This window comes from Lethenteron reissneri, chromosome 42, assembly GCF_015708825.2.
Source record: "Lethenteron reissneri isolate LAM-NWPU_2019-01 chromosome 42, ASM1570882v1, whole genome shotgun sequence".
In the NCBI taxonomy this organism is placed as follows: domain Eukaryota; kingdom Metazoa; phylum Chordata; class Hyperoartia; order Petromyzontiformes; family Petromyzontidae; genus Lethenteron; species Lethenteron reissneri.
The window spans coordinates 11359068-11379161 of record NC_083820.1 but is presented as its reverse complement, the minus strand read 5'-3'; the positions used below and the strand labels follow the sequence as shown (position 1 = coordinate 11379161).

The 20094-nt window shown below is 49.5% G+C and overlaps 1 protein-coding gene across 1 annotated transcript; it reads left to right on the top strand.

Moving 5' to 3' along the window:
* Positions 1–153: 153 nt before the first annotated feature.
* On the top strand, positions 154–15534 carry LOC133353054 (solute carrier family 22 member 13-like). Its single transcript, XM_061569153.1, is given in 12 exon segments — positions 154–2078; positions 2388–2488; positions 2613–2767; positions 4301–4469; positions 4859–4958; positions 5062–5201; positions 6125–6342; positions 7069–7177; positions 9935–10183; positions 12007–12110; positions 13808–13845; positions 13847–15534. Coding segments are annotated over 12 exon segments (1770 nt in total). The 5' UTR covers positions 154–1730; the 3' UTR covers positions 13886–15534.
* Positions 15535–20094: the final 4560 nt, after the last annotated feature.

Sequence of the window (20094 nt, the reverse complement as noted above, 5' to 3'; positions counted from 1 at the left end):
TGTAGGGTGTGTAGGCATGTATGTAGATACTACTGACTTGCATGTAGGGTGTGTATCTATATATATGCCTACAAAATAAAAATAATTTGGGGGGGGGGGTCGACAATTTGTTGCAATCTTGTCGGATCAACTTGTTACCCCAACATCTGGGGGGGGGGGGGTCCACTTTCTCGAACTTGTTGATTCAGGCCTTCGAAAAGGCTCTCATCATTTAGTTGAGGGACAGACGGAACGCCCTTAGTTTAACACGTAGCAGGCTTTCGCGACCAATCGCATCCATAATATAGGTTTTTTTGGGTTATATCGCGTAAATATATAAATGTGTCACCACCCGACAGCCAGTTTAATAATGAGGGTTATCACGTACACAGAACAATGTTGTGGCTTGGCTCTCCTACACACCGGTGTGCTGTACTATACGAATTGGAACGTTCTGTGTGCCACCACCACACCTCTAATTTTTGGTAGTCCAACGCATCTCTCCACCCCTGTCATGGTTTAAAATAAACTCTTTGCCACGTAAGTCACGAGGACCAAGACCAGCCTCCATCGTTTGGAACGCCATCCAGTGTTGAACCTACACAATTGTCAAAGACACTTAAAGGACCCCACCTCTTTCACCTGACATTAAAGCTACACGGAGCTTGGCTCCACGCCTCAGAGTTGGGGTCGTTTAGGTCTGTGAAATATGCTCCTTATAAACTGCATTTTTTAAATAATCTTTGGGTTTTTCGGTATAGTCACGGAGATAGGTTCAAAGAAAATAACAATTTTTTTAAAACATGTTTTATTTTACCAGGTAAGGCCCACTGAGCTAAATACTGTAGCTCTTACATTTCGATTTAAAGCTTTCGTGACTGCAGGGATTCATCTTCTTGGTTCTTTCGGCAAAGTCACGTGACTTTACCGAAAGAACCAAGAAGACTGTAGCTCTTGTTTAAGAAGTGACCTGGCCACAAATGATAGCTCAACGAAGTGGCTTATCGTGTGGAAATGTATAGCAGCCAAAATACAGTTCTTAATGTGGAGGAAAAGACAAAAGGACCCGGATTAAAAACCACATTACCACGGGGAGAACATGCAAACTCCAAATGCACAGCAGCTGTCAAGGTTGGGATTGAACACCACGATCTCCTGTATACCAGGCGCCTACTCTTCGTGTATCTGAGTCAGTCACTACATATGCATGAGCAGTCAAAATTAGAATAACTACAACTCTTCTTTGGAATTATAACTTTTCACTTGTGTGCAAGTGATCATCATCCTTCATTAACCCACTGCTGAGTGAAGGCCTCCCTAAGCCACCACCATCTCCCTCGATCTTGCGATGTGATAAACCACCCCACAGCAACGTACAAACTCAGCCACTCCTGTCTTGTTGACTATTGGCATATAAGCGATATGTACCTGTAATTGCTGGAATTAAATAAAACTTCGTCAACAAAACAACGTATGTTACTCATTAGCCACTGATAAATATTTGCATGACCTCCCCTGCATATGTTGAACAGAATAGTAACCTCCAGAAGTGGACTTTGTCATCAACCAAGGTAGCCAACCTCCGCTGAGCTTTGCTGCTGCAGCTGCATTATATAATTAGGAAGTGCCGTTCACAGAAACATGCTGTCACGCGCCTTCATTCGCCAGCATTTTTTGATGCACCGAGTCGAGTCGGCTCATGCTGCAACTGAGCACTGCACGCCGCCGCCGCCGCTGCTGCTGCTGCCTCCATGTCTGTCAATGTCGACGAATTTCTCACCCTCATTGGACAACTCGGCACGTTCCAGAGGAGGATGCTGCTCAAACTTTCCGCCAATGTCACCATCACCGCGTTCGTGTTCTTCTTGGACTGCTTCAGCGGCGCGCTTTTCCCGTGCGTGCGGTCGCCGCCGCCGCCGCACGGACACGAAGCCTCGGGCGGCAACCGCTCCGCCGGGCGAGAGCTCGTGTCGTTCGGCGGCGGCGAGGGACGGCGCAACGCGTGCGAGCCGCGTGCCGCCGCCTCGGTGGAGGCTGCCCTGTCGGTGAACGTGTCCCGGGTCGAGCACGGATTGACCGCTGGCTGCTGCGGTGGAGCGGTAAACAGGCGCGCGCGTCGTTCAATCTCCACGCGTAAAGGGTCGTGTGAAGAGAGCGCGTTGCAACTTCGCGTATGGGAGTTATCTTCTTGGTTCTTTCGGTAAAGTCACGTAGAAGGGAAATAAAAGTTGTGATTTGTGTGAATATGTTTTAAAGAACAGTACGCGACCCAAGTATACAGACACTGGCAACAAAGTTGTGATGATAACGATAGAGGGCTTCGGATGAGAGAGACGCACGGATATTTATGACGATGTGGGTTGTGTGTTTGTGTGTGTGCTGTCTTACCGACACTCCGTGATTCGCAGAGCGAAGCGTACAGCCTGCAAGACTTTAAGTTTTATTCACAAACCATGTTCATGGTCGGGCTGCTCGTCGGTTCCATAGCCATGGGCATTGCATCTGACAGGTAAATATCCCTGTGCACAGCGCACCGCGTGTCTGCGCCAGCATTCATTTCAAGCGGGGACGCCGACTGTGCTAAAAAATCACAGCGAGTCTAAAGCAAACTCAATAACCTCAGCCTTGCGCAGGTACGGCCGCAGGCCAGTGCTGCTCAGCTGTGTCGCGTCTCAGGGAGCAGCCGAGTTCGTGGTCGCATTCCTTCCAAACTTTCCGACCTACCTCCTTGGGCGGCTCCTCACTGGAACCACCGCCAGTGGCATAATGCTCTGCTCGTTCAGTTTGGGTGAGTGAGACACATTCCTTCCCCCCCCCCGCTCCCTTCGCCGTGGGTTGCGTTTTTCATCGAGAGCGACAGCTTACACGTGACAATTGAAGAGGTCCGCAGACATGACTTGAGCGATTCGGTTGAGCTTAGCAGAACTGAAAAATAGGCAATACGTGATTTCACAGGTGACAATTCGGGCAATGGATGAATGTTCTTTCTACTCTGAAAAAAGGGCCACTGTCTGTAAAGTCGCAGATTAAATATTTGTTTTCCCCGTTAGGCCATTGTTATTGACGGATGTGTTCAGTTTCGTTTAATCTGCGCGTATGCACCATTGGCAATGCAGTCTCACAAGCTGTTCTGCACACCTCAGGCTTTGCTGGTTTCCCCCAGCCCAGCTTTTCACGTTTACTAATGTACATGCACAGGGCACTAATATTGTGGGGAAGCCTGGTCCCTAACTGAATAACAAGCAAATAAGTTGTACAAGTTTGCTAAAGCAATGGAAATTATATGTTTTTTACGTCATAATAATAAACCACTTTCCACGTATTTTCTCTGGTAAGTATCAATAAAATACCAATTTTCAAGGGTCTCAAAGGGCCGGGGGTGGGGCAAGGTGAATGCCCCCCCCTGGATGTACCACTGTCATGATAGATGAGACAACATTATAAAGGAAAGATTTCAGAATTAAAATTAATGACAGATGCAATTTATAAAGTAAAAAAACCGAAATGTTAATTAGGCAGGACATCTTGCTCAGATAGACTCAAAGTCGTTGGAGGGAAGCAGTAAGAGAGATAGAAATACGTTGTCGGGATGAGATTACAAGATTTGGAGGAGTGAATTGGATGGAGGTGGCCAGAGATCGTGACGAGTGGGAGACCTGGGGGAAGCATTGGCTCAGCCGTGTGGAGTGTTACGGTTGAGAAAGAACATTCAAAGGGCACATGGGTGATATCTTGAATAGAGAAAATATCTGTAAGATGCAAAACTAGGCAATGGAAAATATACAGTAATCCTCAACTTGTGAAGTCTGTTCAGTGAATGCTGTGGGTGAGTGCAGTGTACGGTTTGTGCAGTGTATGCAGCGTATACAGTGTGGTGTATGCAGTGTGTACTGTTTTTCAGTTTCACTTTTCAGTTTCATTTATTCGGTATAACCCTGTGAGCCATGCGGCTCTTAACTCGGGTGCAACCGCAACAAAACTAAAACATGAACAAGAAACATCTTAAAGTGACTACACGCAACAGAAAAATCCTGGGAAAAACAGCAAAGTCTTCCAGAAAAAACACCGCATTTCAACGCTGTGTGCAAAAATCCCAGTGGGATGCAAGTCAAACAATAACAACCATAAGACAATGTAGATTAAAGTTAGCAGGCCAACTCTGTACTACAACAAACAAACATGGGCAAACCAACCCGTCCTCAAATTCACCGAAATAAAGCCACAAAAACAAAAACAATGTAACAATGATCATAGGAACTGTGAATGGTGTGCGCGGTTCCCCATTGAGTGGTGTGCGTTGTGCTGGCCACGCTTCGTGCAGGCGTGGAGTGGTGTGGCCCCGCGCTCCGGGCCTGGCCACCGATCATCCTGGCGTTGGCCTTCAGCGTGGGCATGATGGCCCTGGCTGGAGTGGCTAAGATCAGCCAGAATTGGCCACAACTCCACCTTGCCACTGGGGTGCCCCAACTCATGGTTCTGCTTCTCTTCTGGTGGGTGATTGTCCATCTCGAGTGTTCTTAGTACCCTCCACCCAAGGTTAACTTTCCGTCTTCAGTGGAATTTCTCACTTCTGAAAATGTTACCCAATTATGCTTTATTATTCTGGTCAAATACGGAACGCAAGTCGTGGAAGGATGTTCTTGTGGATTTGTGTACAGTTACTGATACGTATCTCATTTCAAGAAATGAGATTAATTCAGTAGAAATGTGTGATCGTTTTTGTTGTTGCGTGTGCTGGGGTTCTTGTAATAATTTACAGAGGTACTCCCTTTTAATGGTTCATCAATTTTCCAATGGTAACTACGTGCTGCTCAGTACTGGAATACTGTCAATGGGAAAGAGATGATCGCATGTATTCACACATTGTCCTCTGTTCAAGGTCACTGCCAGAGTCTCCTCGATGGCTCTTTTTTAAAAAACGCACAACGGAGGCCAGAAATCTGCTGCGGCAGGCGTCAATAATCAACCGGAGGACTGAGGTTAGTGGGACGCTTCTGCGATTGACATCAAAACTCTCAACGTTAAACAAAACGGTGACACTGCGTTGACTGACTGGTGCCCGCGTGTCTCTGGGTGATGCAGGAGAAGGTGCTACACGCCCTGGAACTCGTCGATGTTGAAGAGACGTTCACGGACAGGAGAGCGGCTAACGAATCCACGCTGCTCACAACGTTCCGAAATCACACGTTGCGCAAGAGGCTGCTGATAATGTCGTACATTTGGTAAATATTACTTCATCGGTTACAGACGCGTATCGATCCACTGCTAGACGAAGGGCCTCCCCGCGCCGTTGTTGGTTGCAGGGGGTTGTTTGGCCATACTTCGTCACGTTGATCATGGTGGGTTGGGTTGATGAAGGGAGGGCCCAAGTTAACTTCATTTACCACTTGCCACTGATGTTTGACATGGTCAGGAATGGAACTCAGATGGCACAACAATAGGCATGGCATGAAGTCAATAACTTAATATATAAACCATGCGGTGATGCGTTGGCAGTGAAACTCAACACGTTCATCAATATCACTACCCTAGACGCTGAATTATAATTCAACTTTTATAATTCATATAATGATATAATAGGGAACGTTTCAAGCTATGGCCCTTCTTCAATATACAAGTGGTGGATTTGGAACTGTTATTTTTTTGTGTGTGCGCCGTAGTGGCACTAGGCTCAAGCAAACCAGACAAATATATTAAGACCCCAAACAACTCAAGGGGCTGTGGATTCATGAAAAGAAATAGGGCTCCATAAAATAGTCAAGATAAATAAAAGCCAATACCTCACTCTAACCTCTGTCTTGCCTGCAGCTCTCTTATTTCTCATCTCGAGGTTCACCCACATTTCTCTCTCGTCTCACTACATCTACAGGCTATCTCTTGTCTACATCTCTTAATTCGTCTCGCGAGGATACATTTAGAGGTGGCCAGGGGCCCAATAATAATTTAAGCTCATGCCCCCCTAATGAGCCAACACCACAGCTGATTGGGCAGCATAGGGGCTGAGATCATAGAATTGCAGTACAACAATGCACTTTGCTGCTCTGTCCCCAAATAGGCTGTGATGTGCTCCTCTGCGCTGCGCGTTTTGCGTCATTCGTGTCGTGTGTGGCGGTCCCGTCACGCATCCCGCCGCGACCACGATCAGCGCCGCCGTGTCGATGACGTACTACGGCCTGTGCCTGAGCGTCGGCGACTTTGGCCTCGACATCCACATGGCCCAGTTCCTGTCGGGCCTGGCCGAGGTCCCGCAGCTGCTGCTACCGCCGCTCATGCGTCGCGTCGGCCGCCGTTCCCTCTGCATCGTCTGCCTCTCCGTGGCCGGCGCCACCTGCTTGCTGTGCCTGCCGCTGCAGCCCAACCCAGGTGAGCTGTCGCTGCTGCTGCTGCTGCTGATGCTGCTGCTGCTGATGCTGATCCTCCATGCTTATTTACTTTATCTCTGCGCGTTTGCTCAGGAAAGCCTCACTGAGTCTCTCGTTCAGGAGGGTCCCAACAAGTGTTTGTTTTTAGTGTGCAGTTGAGGGGACGTTGTTGCTCTGCGTAATCCCATTTCAGCAATTTTCAGGTCATTTTTCACCAGAAAATGTTCTGTTTTTTGGGTCAGATCGCGAAAGTAAAACGTATGTCGTACACCCTCCTCAACCCGACTCAGACAACTCATAATGTTGTCACGTGAACACACACACGCCAATGTATTACTGCTTCCGCACCACCGGTGTGTTGGAGAGAAATTCACAACCCGTAACGATTGGGTACGACGTTTCGCTGCGAGTTACAGCCAGCGTAATAAGGCAGTTGCCAGAATTCGGTTGTGCTGAATCAGTAATTTAGCACGTGTTTTTCACGTGTTTTTCACGTGAAAACTTGATCAAATGGCTGTGTCGGTTGGAGGAGGGGGTGCACGACGCACATTTTACTTGCGCGATCTGATCCCCCAAGAAAAAAAATCTACTTTCAATCGTACCGGTAGCCGAAAAAGCTTGGCTCGTTCGGTGTTTCACCTGCTCGCCCTCGCGGTGCGTCCACGGTCCACTGCTCGCTCGAGTTGAGCAGCGGACCGGTTGATCGATCGGCTGTGCCCCCCCCCAGAGTTGGCGAACGTCGTGGTGGCACTGGCGCTGCTGGGAAAGCTGTGCGCCCAGGTCACGGCGTGCGTCGCCACCCTCTACAGGATCGAGCTCTTCCCCACCAACGTCAGGTGAGCGCGCGCCTTCCCCGCGGGATCTGCGACGCCGCACGTCTGTCGCAAGCTCATCGCCGGAGAAACGTCGTCGCTAGAATTGCATACGCCGCGGGTTCGTACTCTCCAACACACCCGGTGTGCTGAAGTGGAAACTGATTGCCACGTTTTGTTTACGTGGCAAATTTTACTTCTTACTGGCTGTGTCGGGTGGTGGTGGTGGGCGAACGTCGCATTAATATTTACGCGACGTTGCCCCAAAAAAATCCTTTATTATGGATAATATTGGTCGCGTGTTAAACTAAGTTATTTCTATTCAGAGGTGCTGGTTCGCAAGGAAGCACGTGTGCTGTTTCATTCAGAAGCTGTCGCCTCGACAGACCTGGTTTTCACCTGAGGACGGCTACTTGCGTTGTGGCCGAAACGTCGTGAGAATTATTTTATTATGTTTTATTTTTATTATTTTATTACTTCCCTTCTACGTGACTTTACCGAAAGAACCAAGAAGATGAATCCCTGCAGTCACGAAAGCTTTAAATCGAAAAGGAACAGTTCTTTAAAATAATTTGCCCGGAGTGACTATGTGTTGGCAGTCAAAGCATGTAAAGGATGGCCCAGATGTCGTGTGACCCGCCCAATTAAATTCTATAAAACTTAATATTTCTAACGGGAGGTTTATTGAAAACAATTGTTAGGGGTCAATTCATTGGCGGGTGACAGGACATCTGGACCACCCTGTACAGTAAAATTAGCCTGCAGACAACAGCGGGGAGCTTTCCCGTCTATGTTCTGCTTGTGCCGCGCGTGCCGTTTGCCAACATTGCCGACGTTTCGCCTCCCGCATTGTGGGAGCTATTTCATGAAATCGCAAAACGCACCATAAAGCCATACGGTACAACTGCAAACAAGCCTCCAGAGCAGTTTACATCATCCAAACTTCAAATTGATATTCATCCGTGCCTGCCTCTCGGGCTCACTGTTGCTGCCTTGACTGCCCTGGCAATCCCTGTGGCACGATGTGGTTGTTGTTGGTTCCAGGCCTCGGTTGCTTTGTCCCAGGCTGTGCACGGCATTTCTCTCCCTCCCTCTCTCTCTCTCCACCCCTGTCCTGACCCCCTCCACCATCCTCGTGTAATGATTTCATTTGATGTAAAGCGTCTTTTGCGACGGAATCAATTGCGTTTTGTTTTATTCAAGGACACGCACAATTCCATCGTGATGGCACTTACAACACCCACGGACACAATTGTACACGAGCATGCACAAAAGAATGCCCAATTCACAAATGTGTATTCACACTCATTATACGAGTTGCATGACTAATTTTTGAAGTGTGGCCTCAGGGGATAAGTGAACTATATTTATGCAGATATTTATTGTCACATTACTTGCCAAATAACTGTACATCTTAACAGTGTCCTTCTACTTATGTAAATATATATTTTTTTATTTAAAGCTTTCGTGACTGCAGGGATTCATATTCTTGGTTTCACGCCTGATGATGATTGCTTGTGTTGCAGTCGAAACGTCGTGAGAATTTTTATTGTTTAATTTTTATATTATTTTATTATTTCCCTTCTATGTGACTTTACCGAAAGAACCAAGAATATATATTCTTTCCATGGAAAATCCTCATTGAGTGTCAGTCCTCTTGTTTGAAAAAGGTTCTACCGTTGGACATTTGGCAAATACATTTTAGTGTTCTGTACTTCTATTTTCTTTATGTGTACGTCAGGACATCGGTAGAGCCCACGCATGTCAGTGACGGTGCTGCTCGGCATCATTGTCAGGGAATTTAGTGGCAATTTGGGTTTCCCGAGTGACAATGATTAGTCAAATCTCGAGACTTTCTGTGATGAGCACGTGATGCAGATAAAAGGAGGGATTCCATGTTGGTTTTCAAGCATCCTGCTTATCAGTTTACTATAATTAGTACTTGATTAATTGTCTATTGGCATTTGCGATGGGATAAGAAGACGTGGATACGTGGTTGTAATGATTATCAGCACACTGAGCTGCAAAGCAAAGGTCACCGGGTTCAATCTTCTCGCCCGGCAGCTGGAAAAAAAGTTTCTTAAATTCCTCTGCGTTTGTCCACCCATCAGTGTAGACGGACACAGCGCAGTGAGTCGGTCGGCAGGTAGCGGGTGGTGCCACGCAATGTTCGACACTCCCACGTCTTACAAGACGCCTGGCGAGTGGAGACGTGTAGGTGAACATGCCCTCGGGAGGGGCTCTCTACTGGGAGGCCAATCCGCCAGAAATGGCGTGAGCAAGACAATAGCAGCGCTGCACCGTGAACATTCTCCCTGTCTCGCGACCAGTTACGGTTCGTTTGGTGGCGTTCCACTCTGAGTAGCTGTTTGCATGGTTGTTAGTCAATGGTACTAAATATCCCCATATTAACGTAATACATTGTAATGTCTGTGACTACATAATAACAAGTACTCTATTTAACATCAAGACAGGAAGCCTTGTGGAAAATCGCCTGATGAAGCTGGTTGTAATCATCAGCGAAACGTCGTACTCAAATTGTAAATGCTGTGGGCTTAGTCTCCGACACACCGGTGTGCTGGACAAGTAACTAATTGGCAGGTTTTATTCACGTGCCAAGCCTTGATGAATTAATGACACATTTACATTTACCTGATCTAACCCAACAAACATTTTATTTTTCAACGTACGCATTCTATGTTGACCTTCTGTCGCACCGTGCGTAGCCAACCGTGCGTGCTAACGAGACCCGGCCGCGCTGGCGCGTTGTCACCGGCACAGGCAGAACGCGCTGGGAGTGGTGGCCATGTGCGGCAGCGTGGGCAGCCTTCTGGCGCCGCTGGTGAACCGGGCGGCGCTCGTGCTGGGGGTCTCGGCCCTCTCGGTGCACGGCTGCCTGCCGCTGGCGGGGGCGGCGCTGGCGCTGCTGCTGCCCGAGACGAGGCGCGTGCCTTTCCCCGACTCCGTGGAGGAGTGCGAGCGGCAGCCCTCGCTCGCCTTGCCCTCGATCGCGCTGCCCTGTGCCGTGGGGTCAGTGGCCGAGCGAGCGCCGTGACGGGGACCGGCGGCCGTGCACTGCGTTGGACGGCGCTCGCCACGTGCTGATGTGGCAGATCTAACATGGGGGCGATCGACACCCCCCTTGGGACCCTGAAAGTCGCTACATTGTTATTTGCCCAGAGGAATTACGTTCAATGTTTTGTGTATGTTTATTTACTTGTTAATTAAGGAGCCTATTTCAAAACCTTGTAATTTCAGGACTGGACCCCTTCTTGAGAGGTCTAGATACCCATCTGAGCTAGTCGTCTTCTGCATACTCAAGCACGTTCTGTCATAATCCGCAGCCATGATCTATCCACTGCTGGATAGAGGCCTCCCCAAGCAATGCAATAATCCATGTAGGTCCTGCACACAAGCTGATTGGATCGTTCCATCTCCCGAGTGGAATTTTTCCCCTCCTTTGTTGGAACTTCATCGTTTAATCTGAGACCACCGGCCGTCATCCCTTCTGGCCACGTGTCCTGCCCAAGCCCACTCATTTTGTTCACAAGAAATCACAAGCACACATCATTCCCTTCCTTATCTGCGCACTCGTATGCGATTGTTCCTTTATTCCCTCCGGTATGTGGGGGATTTCTTAGTTACGTGCAATCAGGGGCTTAATTTCCGTGATGCGATGCGTGTGATGTGCTGCGTGTTTCTTTTTGGCTCAGATATTAATCTCTCGCCGAATGCGTTGCGGGTCGCTGGGCGAGACTGGGTTAGGCGCGGCACTTGGGGGCCACGTGCAGAGTCAGAGGTGCTCCTGGGTGTGGTGTGACAGGCCTCCGACCCAAGAGAGAGTCGGATGAAATACGAAAAGTCACTTATATTGCGCCGCGTGTAGTATTGACCAGCCATGCATCACGTTATTAATTGCGAGTTAAGAATTTAAATCCAGGTTTAAAAAATACGATTTTTGAAGATTTCCGAAAGGTATTGGAATTTTTCTCGGCACGGCGTTTTGCTGGGAAGTGAGTCACAGCGTGGGTGAAGATACCCTCCCAAACTTGTCGTTTTGCACGTGTGGCGTCGTAGTCAGAGCTGTCTGAAATTTACGTAAAGCCTTGCGTGCCAGGAAATGAAACCGTTCAAATCTAGATTGAAACCGTTCACTTAATGCCCCAGTGTTGCCCTCCTGGATTGAGGAAGCGGAGGCTTTAATGGACCAAGCAGTGCAGGAGGAGTCACCGCCAGAGGGCGCTCTAGCACTGGCGATGGCCACTTGTGCACGAACTCGTCACCAAGATCGGGATGTCCCCGATTCGGGGCCAGATTGATAGGGTTTTCACTTTGCCTCCGCCTGCCGAAATGTCCCAGGTGGTATGCCAGTGCATATCACCACACCCTGCTTGCTCTGAATGCATTTTAACAATTAAAAACAATGCATCAATGTTGCTAATTTTGGGTATGTTATCGATTTTGTGAACCAGGTGTCTCAGCGGTAGAACGAGCAGCTCACAATCGGAAAGGTGGCGAATTAAAATCCTGGACGGGGTTTGTCTCGGCCGATCATCTCTCCGGCTATGATAAAACGAGTACCACTTTGTGGAGAAGTGAACAGTGGGTTTCCTATGGATAGACTCGCCTCCACCATAGGTACGTGGCATTGCCACCACTGACTCAGGGCTGTAAACAGGAGGCAAGTGTCACCTGGATGGTCATTTGAGCAGGAAATCAATTAATAATGTTCCTGAAGAGGAATGTTTTAACTCGGTGAGCATTGTTGTTGAGTATTCTAATTCAGGAGTACAACATGCTTATTGAGATGCTCGGTATTGTGTCATGGCGTGCCTGACTCTTGCGTCCTACAGCCTCTTCAGGGCCGGCGACTTCAAGAAAACCTCCCAAGCGGCAACTGACGGTGCTGACGAGAAAGAGGAGGAAGAGGAGGAGGACGCCACCGCTTCTCTCAGAGGTGCTCAGCAGTGACCCGGCACTGCTGCCGACTTCCCTTCATTGACCCCGATGAGAGCCACTCGCAGCATGATGCCGGGTGACACATCGATGCCCCGTCTAAAATACAGACACGACTTGCACCTTTCATTTTGAAGCCTCGGCATGTCTCCCACCAATCTCAATCATCACCATCGTCGTCGTCGTCATCGGCCGCTGATTAATCCACTGCTGGGTGAAGGCCTCACCTGGTCGGCATCGCCACCTGTCACGGTTCCGCGACGTGTAACAATCCCCGGTCGAGGCTCTGCCCGACAGGTTCCGTTCCTCGTAGCGCAGATTAAATCTTGTTAACAACACTCTCCTCTGACATGAGGAGCCTGTCGCTTTCACGGCATCTGATTCAATTCATTGAGAAGAAAGTACGGAGTTGTGGAAGAAATACTTTTCTTTGTTTCACGGGGGTCAAGACGCATATGTGCAGGAGATGTAAGCAGACATTGTCTGCTTATTGATTTTGTTAAGAACGTAAATAGGGTCATTACATAGATCGCGCTCTATGTTTCCTTCCTAATTATAATTCGGGGTGAGCGGTGGCACGGCAGTTAGCGGGTTGCCTTATCAATTCGATCCCGAGGGGCACGGCCAACATCAGTGGCGAGCGATATCTGAACCGATCTGCCCCCCCCCCACTCCACTTCCCCTTCGCGACCCTGACCACACTGGTCGATGGATGATGGTCAAACAATCCCGACGACCGACACGTTGCGGAGATGCCTTCACCCATCAGCGTTCGTATGCGTGTTGAACTTCTTTCGCACCGTACGTGGACAACCGCGATAATCGGAGGTGCGGGGGAAGGACAACAAACTAAACACTACAAGCAGTCCAAAAGAAATGACCTTTCAATCTAAGATTTGAAAGCGCACTGGCAAGCCGCCGTGAATAGTTTACTGGCGGCAATTCATTTTATTATCGACCTGCAGAGCAACGGGCGGTGCGACCAGCTCCAGATTTTCGTCGTAGCAAAAGTAGCTATATATGTAGTAGCTACTAAACGTGTAGTAGCTACTACACGTGTAGTAGCTACTACATGTACTACATGTGTAGTAGCTACTACAAGTGTAGTAGCTACTACATATGTAGTAGCTGCTGCTGCTGCAGCCTCCGCCTCGCGCGGGCACCGACTCCATCCGGGCCCCGCACTTTCAAGGGCCCCGCGCTACACGTGTAGTAGCTACTACATATGTAGTAGCTACTACATATGTACTACATGTGTAGTAGCTACTACACGTGTAGTAGCTACTACATATGTACTACATGTGTAGTAGCTACTACACGTGTAGTAGCTACGGGCCCCGCACTTTCAAGGGCCCCGCGCTAAATGCTTTCAAGCTATTAATTCCGGTTCAGTGATTCTGCACTTGCTCTATTACTATAGTACTAGACCGCCTTCAATTTTTACGAACGACTTGGTGTTTAAGGTGAGCGAGTTGTCCTATTATCTGGCCGTATAGCAAATGAAAAATACAATTACTTTACTATGCAAGTAATTTTTTTTTATTTTTTTTATTTACGTTTTTTTTTATTTAGGGCCTCTTTGTAAGATCATATGCTACAGGCCCCGCACTAGCTTAATCCGGCACTGGGTGCAACCCGCAAACGCTCGGGTGGGAACGCCGAGCCGCTGCGTGTGCGGTGTCCGTGGTTGTGTCGCAGGCCACGGCGGAGCCGTGCGGATGGAGTCGGTGCCCGCGCGAGGCGGAGGCTGCAGCAGCAGCAGCAGCGCCACCGTGAGCATTGAAGAGGATCAAAACTGTTCAAAGGAGAACATAACGTAACACATTGAGAACTCCCAAGCTCAAGGCGAGATCCGTGACCCTTGCGAGCCATTGGCGGGGTCCTCCCATGTCACCTTACACCACCGCACTGCACACAGCCTGATTGTGGACCTGCAGCTCGGAAGCAGAGCGATTCCCGTTTAAACCAGCTGTGCACCAGTTTAATCCTTGTTCGGAATCATCAGAGCAGTATCGCCATCGTTGCCCTCCCGCAACTGCCTTGTAGCTCGAGATTATCCATTACCATCCGGGCATTATTACCCTTACTGTGATTGCAGCCTGCACGAACTTTTTTCAAAGTGATGCGGATTGTTCACGACTGTCTGATCGCCACACCTGGAGATTGACAGGTCAGCGCCCGGTCGCCTTGTTTGTTACGACATCTGCTGCGCTGTCGTCCGCAGTGCTATGATTTGTGCGTAGTGCCGGTGTCCACGCGAACCTTAATGCCCCCGACGAATTGGTGCATCCCACACGCACCGAGATGGCCTCCAGCAGTGTCGTGGTCTCCGGCCCATCTACTCGAAACCCCTTGCTAGTCACTCTCTGCTCATAATAAAGGCTTTTGGGATAGATCGCGTAAGTTTACACGTGTCGTGACCCTCCACCACCCGACACAGCGAATCAGTAAGGGATGTGTCACGTAATTAGTTACTACTTCAGCCCACCGGTGTGTTGGAGAGTCAATCCACAACATTTACAATTTGACGAGTACAACGTTTCGCTCGTAATTGCATCATCCAGCATCATTGGGCGACTTGCCAGAGCAGTGAAGCCATCCACCTGCTTCCGGTCGTATTTGTCACCGCTCCGCACGTACACCTGTGCACGTGACACTCATGCACCCATACACACGAATACCCCTGCACCCATACACACGGAAACCCATGCACCCATACACACGGAAACCCATGCACCCATACACACGGAAACCCCTGCACCCATACACACGGAAACCCCTGCACCCATACACACGGAAACCCCTGTACCCATACACACGAAAACCCCTGCACCCATACACACGAAAACCCCTGCACCCACACATACGGAAACCCGTGCACCCACACACACGAAAACCCGTGCACCCACACACACGAATACCCGTCGACACATTCGCCCGCACACATGTATGTGCGTTCATACATGATTATTACATTCACATTACCATGTTTTGTGTGGACTTGGGCCATCTTACACATGGCGTGCTTTTGCAAATAACATCGAGCAATCCAGCAATGCTTTTTTTTATCATACTTCATCACGCTGAACAGTGCGGGCAGGCGAAGATTCAATATTGCTCGCCACTGATGTTAGCCGTGGCTGGGAATCTGAGCTCAGCTTGCTGGATGCGTAGCAGAGTGCACTACACCGCGACCTGTTTCATCATCATTGTAACGCAGATAAGTTATTAAATTTCTCTCGCGTTTGTTTCCCGGTGTAGGGATCACCATTTGCGCTGCACTTAATTTGCTAGTGGCTGTGTTTAGTTTGTGCACGTTCAAATTGCCGTGCCAAACAGGATCCATTGCCGAACCCTGCGTAATGCGTGCAGTGTGTGCACGCGCGTGTGTGTGTGTGTGTTGTTTCTTTCCGAGTGAGCTCCAAATAAAAAGTGGCACTTGTAAATGTGGATGTGAGCCATGCACACCTCACGGGATGGGGGGGGGGGGTGCAATTGCATTGTAACAAGAACAAGTCGCCATTCGCGGCGATGTGTCGGTGACGGCCCAGCAGCGCGCGTGCCAGGCTAGGTGTGCTTTGAGGCCACGTGAAGCGTGGAAGGCTCTTGCCGGTGGCAGGAGGTCATGGGAACAGAAGCGGTCTTGGCAGTGGTCTTCACTAATCTTCAGGGGGGGGGGGCGGGGCGCACTTCGCCGATAAGACATCATCAGCGTGAGGGTCACCACACATTTGAAACCATTCGGGGTTGACAGCAGCACGATGATGATGATGATGGGTGGGGGTGTTTTCAGATTTATATATTGACGGGCGCTCCACGTCAGAGGCCGCACTAAAGGCCACCAGGGACCGCCAGTGGCCTGCGGGCCTTGCAATGAAGACCGCTGATGACTGAAAGACGTATACGACCTGTGCTCCAACTGTGCCAACTTAAACTTACCCGGTGCTCTGCTTGTTGTGAGCGTCGCTCTCCCTCTGTTGTTGTTGGAGGACTGCCTCTGACTGCCCAGTCGCATCCTTATTGAGCCTCCTCCACAGAGTCCGATGTTGACACCGCTGGTACCAGTCATCACAAAGTCCAACAGCTCCACATCCTCTCGTAACACATCAGCCCATTTCTTCTCTATCCCATTCAGTGCCTGTTTTGCTTTTCTATCCGGCCAAACGGACGCTGCTTGGGAACGCTGTGGCTGGGCGTGAGGGCTACATAACCCAGCCAACGCAACCTCGCCTGCCAGAGGAGCTCATTTATGGGACTCTGTCCAGATCTTTCAAAGGTCGATGGATTACGCACACAATCCACTCTGTCTAAACCTAGGAATGATCGTAGGCAAGCCAGCCAACATGTCTCAAACAGGGGCAGCTGTTCCATGGAACGGGCCTAGAGAAGGGAGATAGGGCATAATGATGGCCAAGAAGACCCAGAGCAATAGGACAGGTAGGTTCTACACACAGCTTTACACAGCTGATGACAAGCCGCTCGACTGATTTGGAGTGAGACTTCAGTTGCCCAACTGGAGCTGGTCAATAGTACACCCCCGACAACTGCCCCATCCCTCATGGGGAGTTGTAGGTGTGGCGTATTTGGCATAAAATAACATATCCAGGTAGGTGCTTTCTTTTTGTGTGGCTGATTATAAGGCCCCACCTTCTAGTAGGACTCTCCACTTTCAGCAGTCGAGTCTCCAACTCCTCAGTGAGCAGCAATTAGCTAGCTACTTTAGCAAAAAAAATGACTTCACCAGGTAAGGCCCACTGAGCTATATAGCTCTTTCTCATAAGTTAAAATAGTACCCGACATACATCATGCACGCCACATGTTGAGTGTTTCATCTGGCTGAAAATGAATTGCTGGAGCTGTCGTTTTATGGCGAGGCGAGGTGTGGTTACGACAACAGCGTTGGCAATGGTAACCTCATGAAAGAACAAGTTTGTAAAATTAACAAAAGAAAATTACTTTTTATTTCATCGGGTAAGGCCCACTAAGCTCTCTGGCTAGAAATGAGAGCGCAGCAAAGTGACTCATCATGTCGAGGAGGAAAACAGTGGATTGCCCAGAGAAAAATCAATGTGATCACGAGGAGAAGATGCAAAATCCAAATCTACAGCAGCAGCCGTCAAGGTCGGGATCGAAGCCACGACCTCCTGCGTACCAGGCGAGGGAGTTAATATCTCGCCACCGTGGCACCTAATCACCATATCATGAGCATACACGACATGGTGACCAATAGGGAGACGTCCCTTGAACACATCCTGGAGATCACTCATCCTCCCATGTTGCCGAACAGATGGAACGTCATATTCTTTGGGTCTTTCGGTAAAGCCACGTAGATAGTAAAATTATTATTTTAAAAAATTCAAGACGTTTCGTCGTGAAATTCGTCATCAGGTGAAAAAATATCGCGAGAGAGCTGCCGAGGCAGGAGAAAATACAGCGGGAGAACTGCTGAAACACGAAGTTACATCGGCTTGAGATGGGCTCAGCCCAAGGGTAAGTGGGCGGGGCTAGAGGTGGAATTTGCATGTCAATGTAAGATCGGTGATGTACCCCCACGAGGACGACGCGGCTGTGGAGGTGGCCATTGTATTGTGAGAGATTAGCGTGTCAATGTAAGGTGGCTGTGCGAGTGAGACATCCAGATCGTAAAAAAAAGTCACGATGGAACGTCTATTTGGTACAGCCATGGAAAGCTCGAAACTGCACGGTCAGAAAAGATGTCAAATAATGTAGGGGCCAAAGGACATCTCTGTCACATCCAAGTTGAACGGCTTACATTAAGTTTCTGCAAAATGCTGGCTTCCTTATTCCCCAAGGGATATTCGCGGCGGCGAGGTTAGAAGCACAGATTGGCATGTCAGCTGCTGGTTGAATCCGCCGGCACAAAGTGTCGTCAAAAGTTTTGGCGTTGTTTTTCTCTCTCTCGCGGTCTTCATTCTTTTTCTTCTTCTTTTCGAGGCCCACACCACAACACGCGGTTATTCGAGACGACGAGCAGCACTGATGCCATCGGTAACAAGAAGCTCTCCTGCAGCCCCCCCCGCCTGCGGTGAAACAGCCTCACCCCTGGTCCATTTCCCCAGTTACATTTCGCTTCTAATGAGTGCCGATTGTAAACCTGAGGTTTCTGTCTCCGTCGACAAATTCATTTTTCCCGTCTCTACCGCGACACACACAAAAAAGATTCAAATTGCACACGAGGTGCAAATGTCTTGCCTGGTTCGCATTGTTCAGTCCACAATGTGGACTTATCAAGGAAAGAAATTGAGCGACGAATTTGAGTAAAGATGCGGCCATAAGCGGTGCTCTGTGGGTGACTGATGAGATAATGGGGGTAGAAGTGAGTTGGGGGAGGTCTAAATGCACGCGCAGCCACGCGGGGTTTTTCCTTTTGCGAAAAATGAGTTTGCTTATTTTCAATTGGTTATCACTGCAGCACGGCGAATGGGATTCGATGTGCGGTGGGGTGAAGAGTGGACACTCCGACCGTTGTCCGATTTGCGATTGGCCAGTGTAGCGCAAAGGTCTTGTGCCGCCTTTGGCGTCGGCGTGAGTATGTATGTGTGTCCGTTGAACTTCTTTCGCACCGTACGTAGCCAACCGTGCTAATCGGGGGGTGCGAGTATTTCGCACATGGCCCACCCTTTCTAGGGACATAAACCATGGATAAAACTCGAGTGGTGGAAAGGTGCAGGTGCAGCCCTGCAAATGCTTGCTCACTCCATGGCTGGCGGAAGGGCCTCCGCTAGAGGGTGCTCTGGAGAGGCTCTCGGAGGGTGTTTTGGCCTACTCTTCTATGACGACGAGACGTCTGGCATGAGGAGGGAGTACCCACACTTTACTCCACCACACACGACTAGGGCAGCTTCCGTGCTGCGAGGTCGAGCCAGCGATCGTGACAATTAGCAAGAACTAATTGTTTCGTTTACGTGCCAAACCTTTCTAATTGGCTGTGTCGGGTGGTGGTGGGTTAACGACACATTTATATGTGTACAAGATCTAACCGCAAGTCCAGTGTGCTAACCACTGCGCCACGGAGGCAGAGATGGCCATCATCGCCCTCTGCATTGGCATGAGCACCAATGCACACTGCCTGACCTTTACCGGTGTGTAGAGAATGTATAAAACGCAGGCGGTGTGCGAAGATAAAAATGCGAAAGCTGGCTTTATAGAGTGTGCAAGTGTCAGCGCGACAAGCCACTGAGCCCCTTCTAGCACGGACCCGTCTGCTTCCCTTTAAATTATTTCGAGGTGTTTCTGCTCCTAGCACCCCACACGCAGCGACCTGTCGACGCCAACGGCTGACGGGCAGCGTTCCCTGCCTGGCAGCCAATGTGCCAACTTGGTAAAGTGTGGATGAATGTGTTAGTGGTGCGCTTGGTGGGGAAATTGTACCCTAAATCAGCGTGAAGTGACAGTAATTAGGTAAAAGCAAATGTTCAGCCCTTAAATTACAAATCACTTCTGGTGGAAGGGACTCGTCTCAAGATAGCTCTAGGGAGCCCCGATAGAGGGTATTGGGCAACTCTTCCACGCTGAGCTAAACGTTTTGGAAAAGTTGGGGTACCCACGCTGCGTGGACGGAGGTGATCATCATCATCACCATCATCATCAGTCAGTTGTCCCTGGCTAGGGCGTAGCAGTCCACGCAGACGTGGAGGGGAGATGGATTACAACCGGTGCCCTCTGGATAGCTGACTATCACGTACACGGCAGCTTGCCCGGTGATAAACCGATGATTAATTCAGAGGCGCTGGAAGGCATCGAGCATGGCGGCAGATTCTGGAGGGGCGGAACGCCACGCACGATGAATATCGCCACGGCCCCCTGCCAAGACGCCACGGTGGCTAGGAGATGTTAACTACCTCGCCTGGTATACAGCAGGTCGTGGGTTTGATCCCGACTCTGGCGCCTGCTGTATATTTGGAGTTTTCGTGTTCTTACCGTGGTCGCGTGGATTTTGCTCTGGGTCCTCCCGTTGTTCCCTC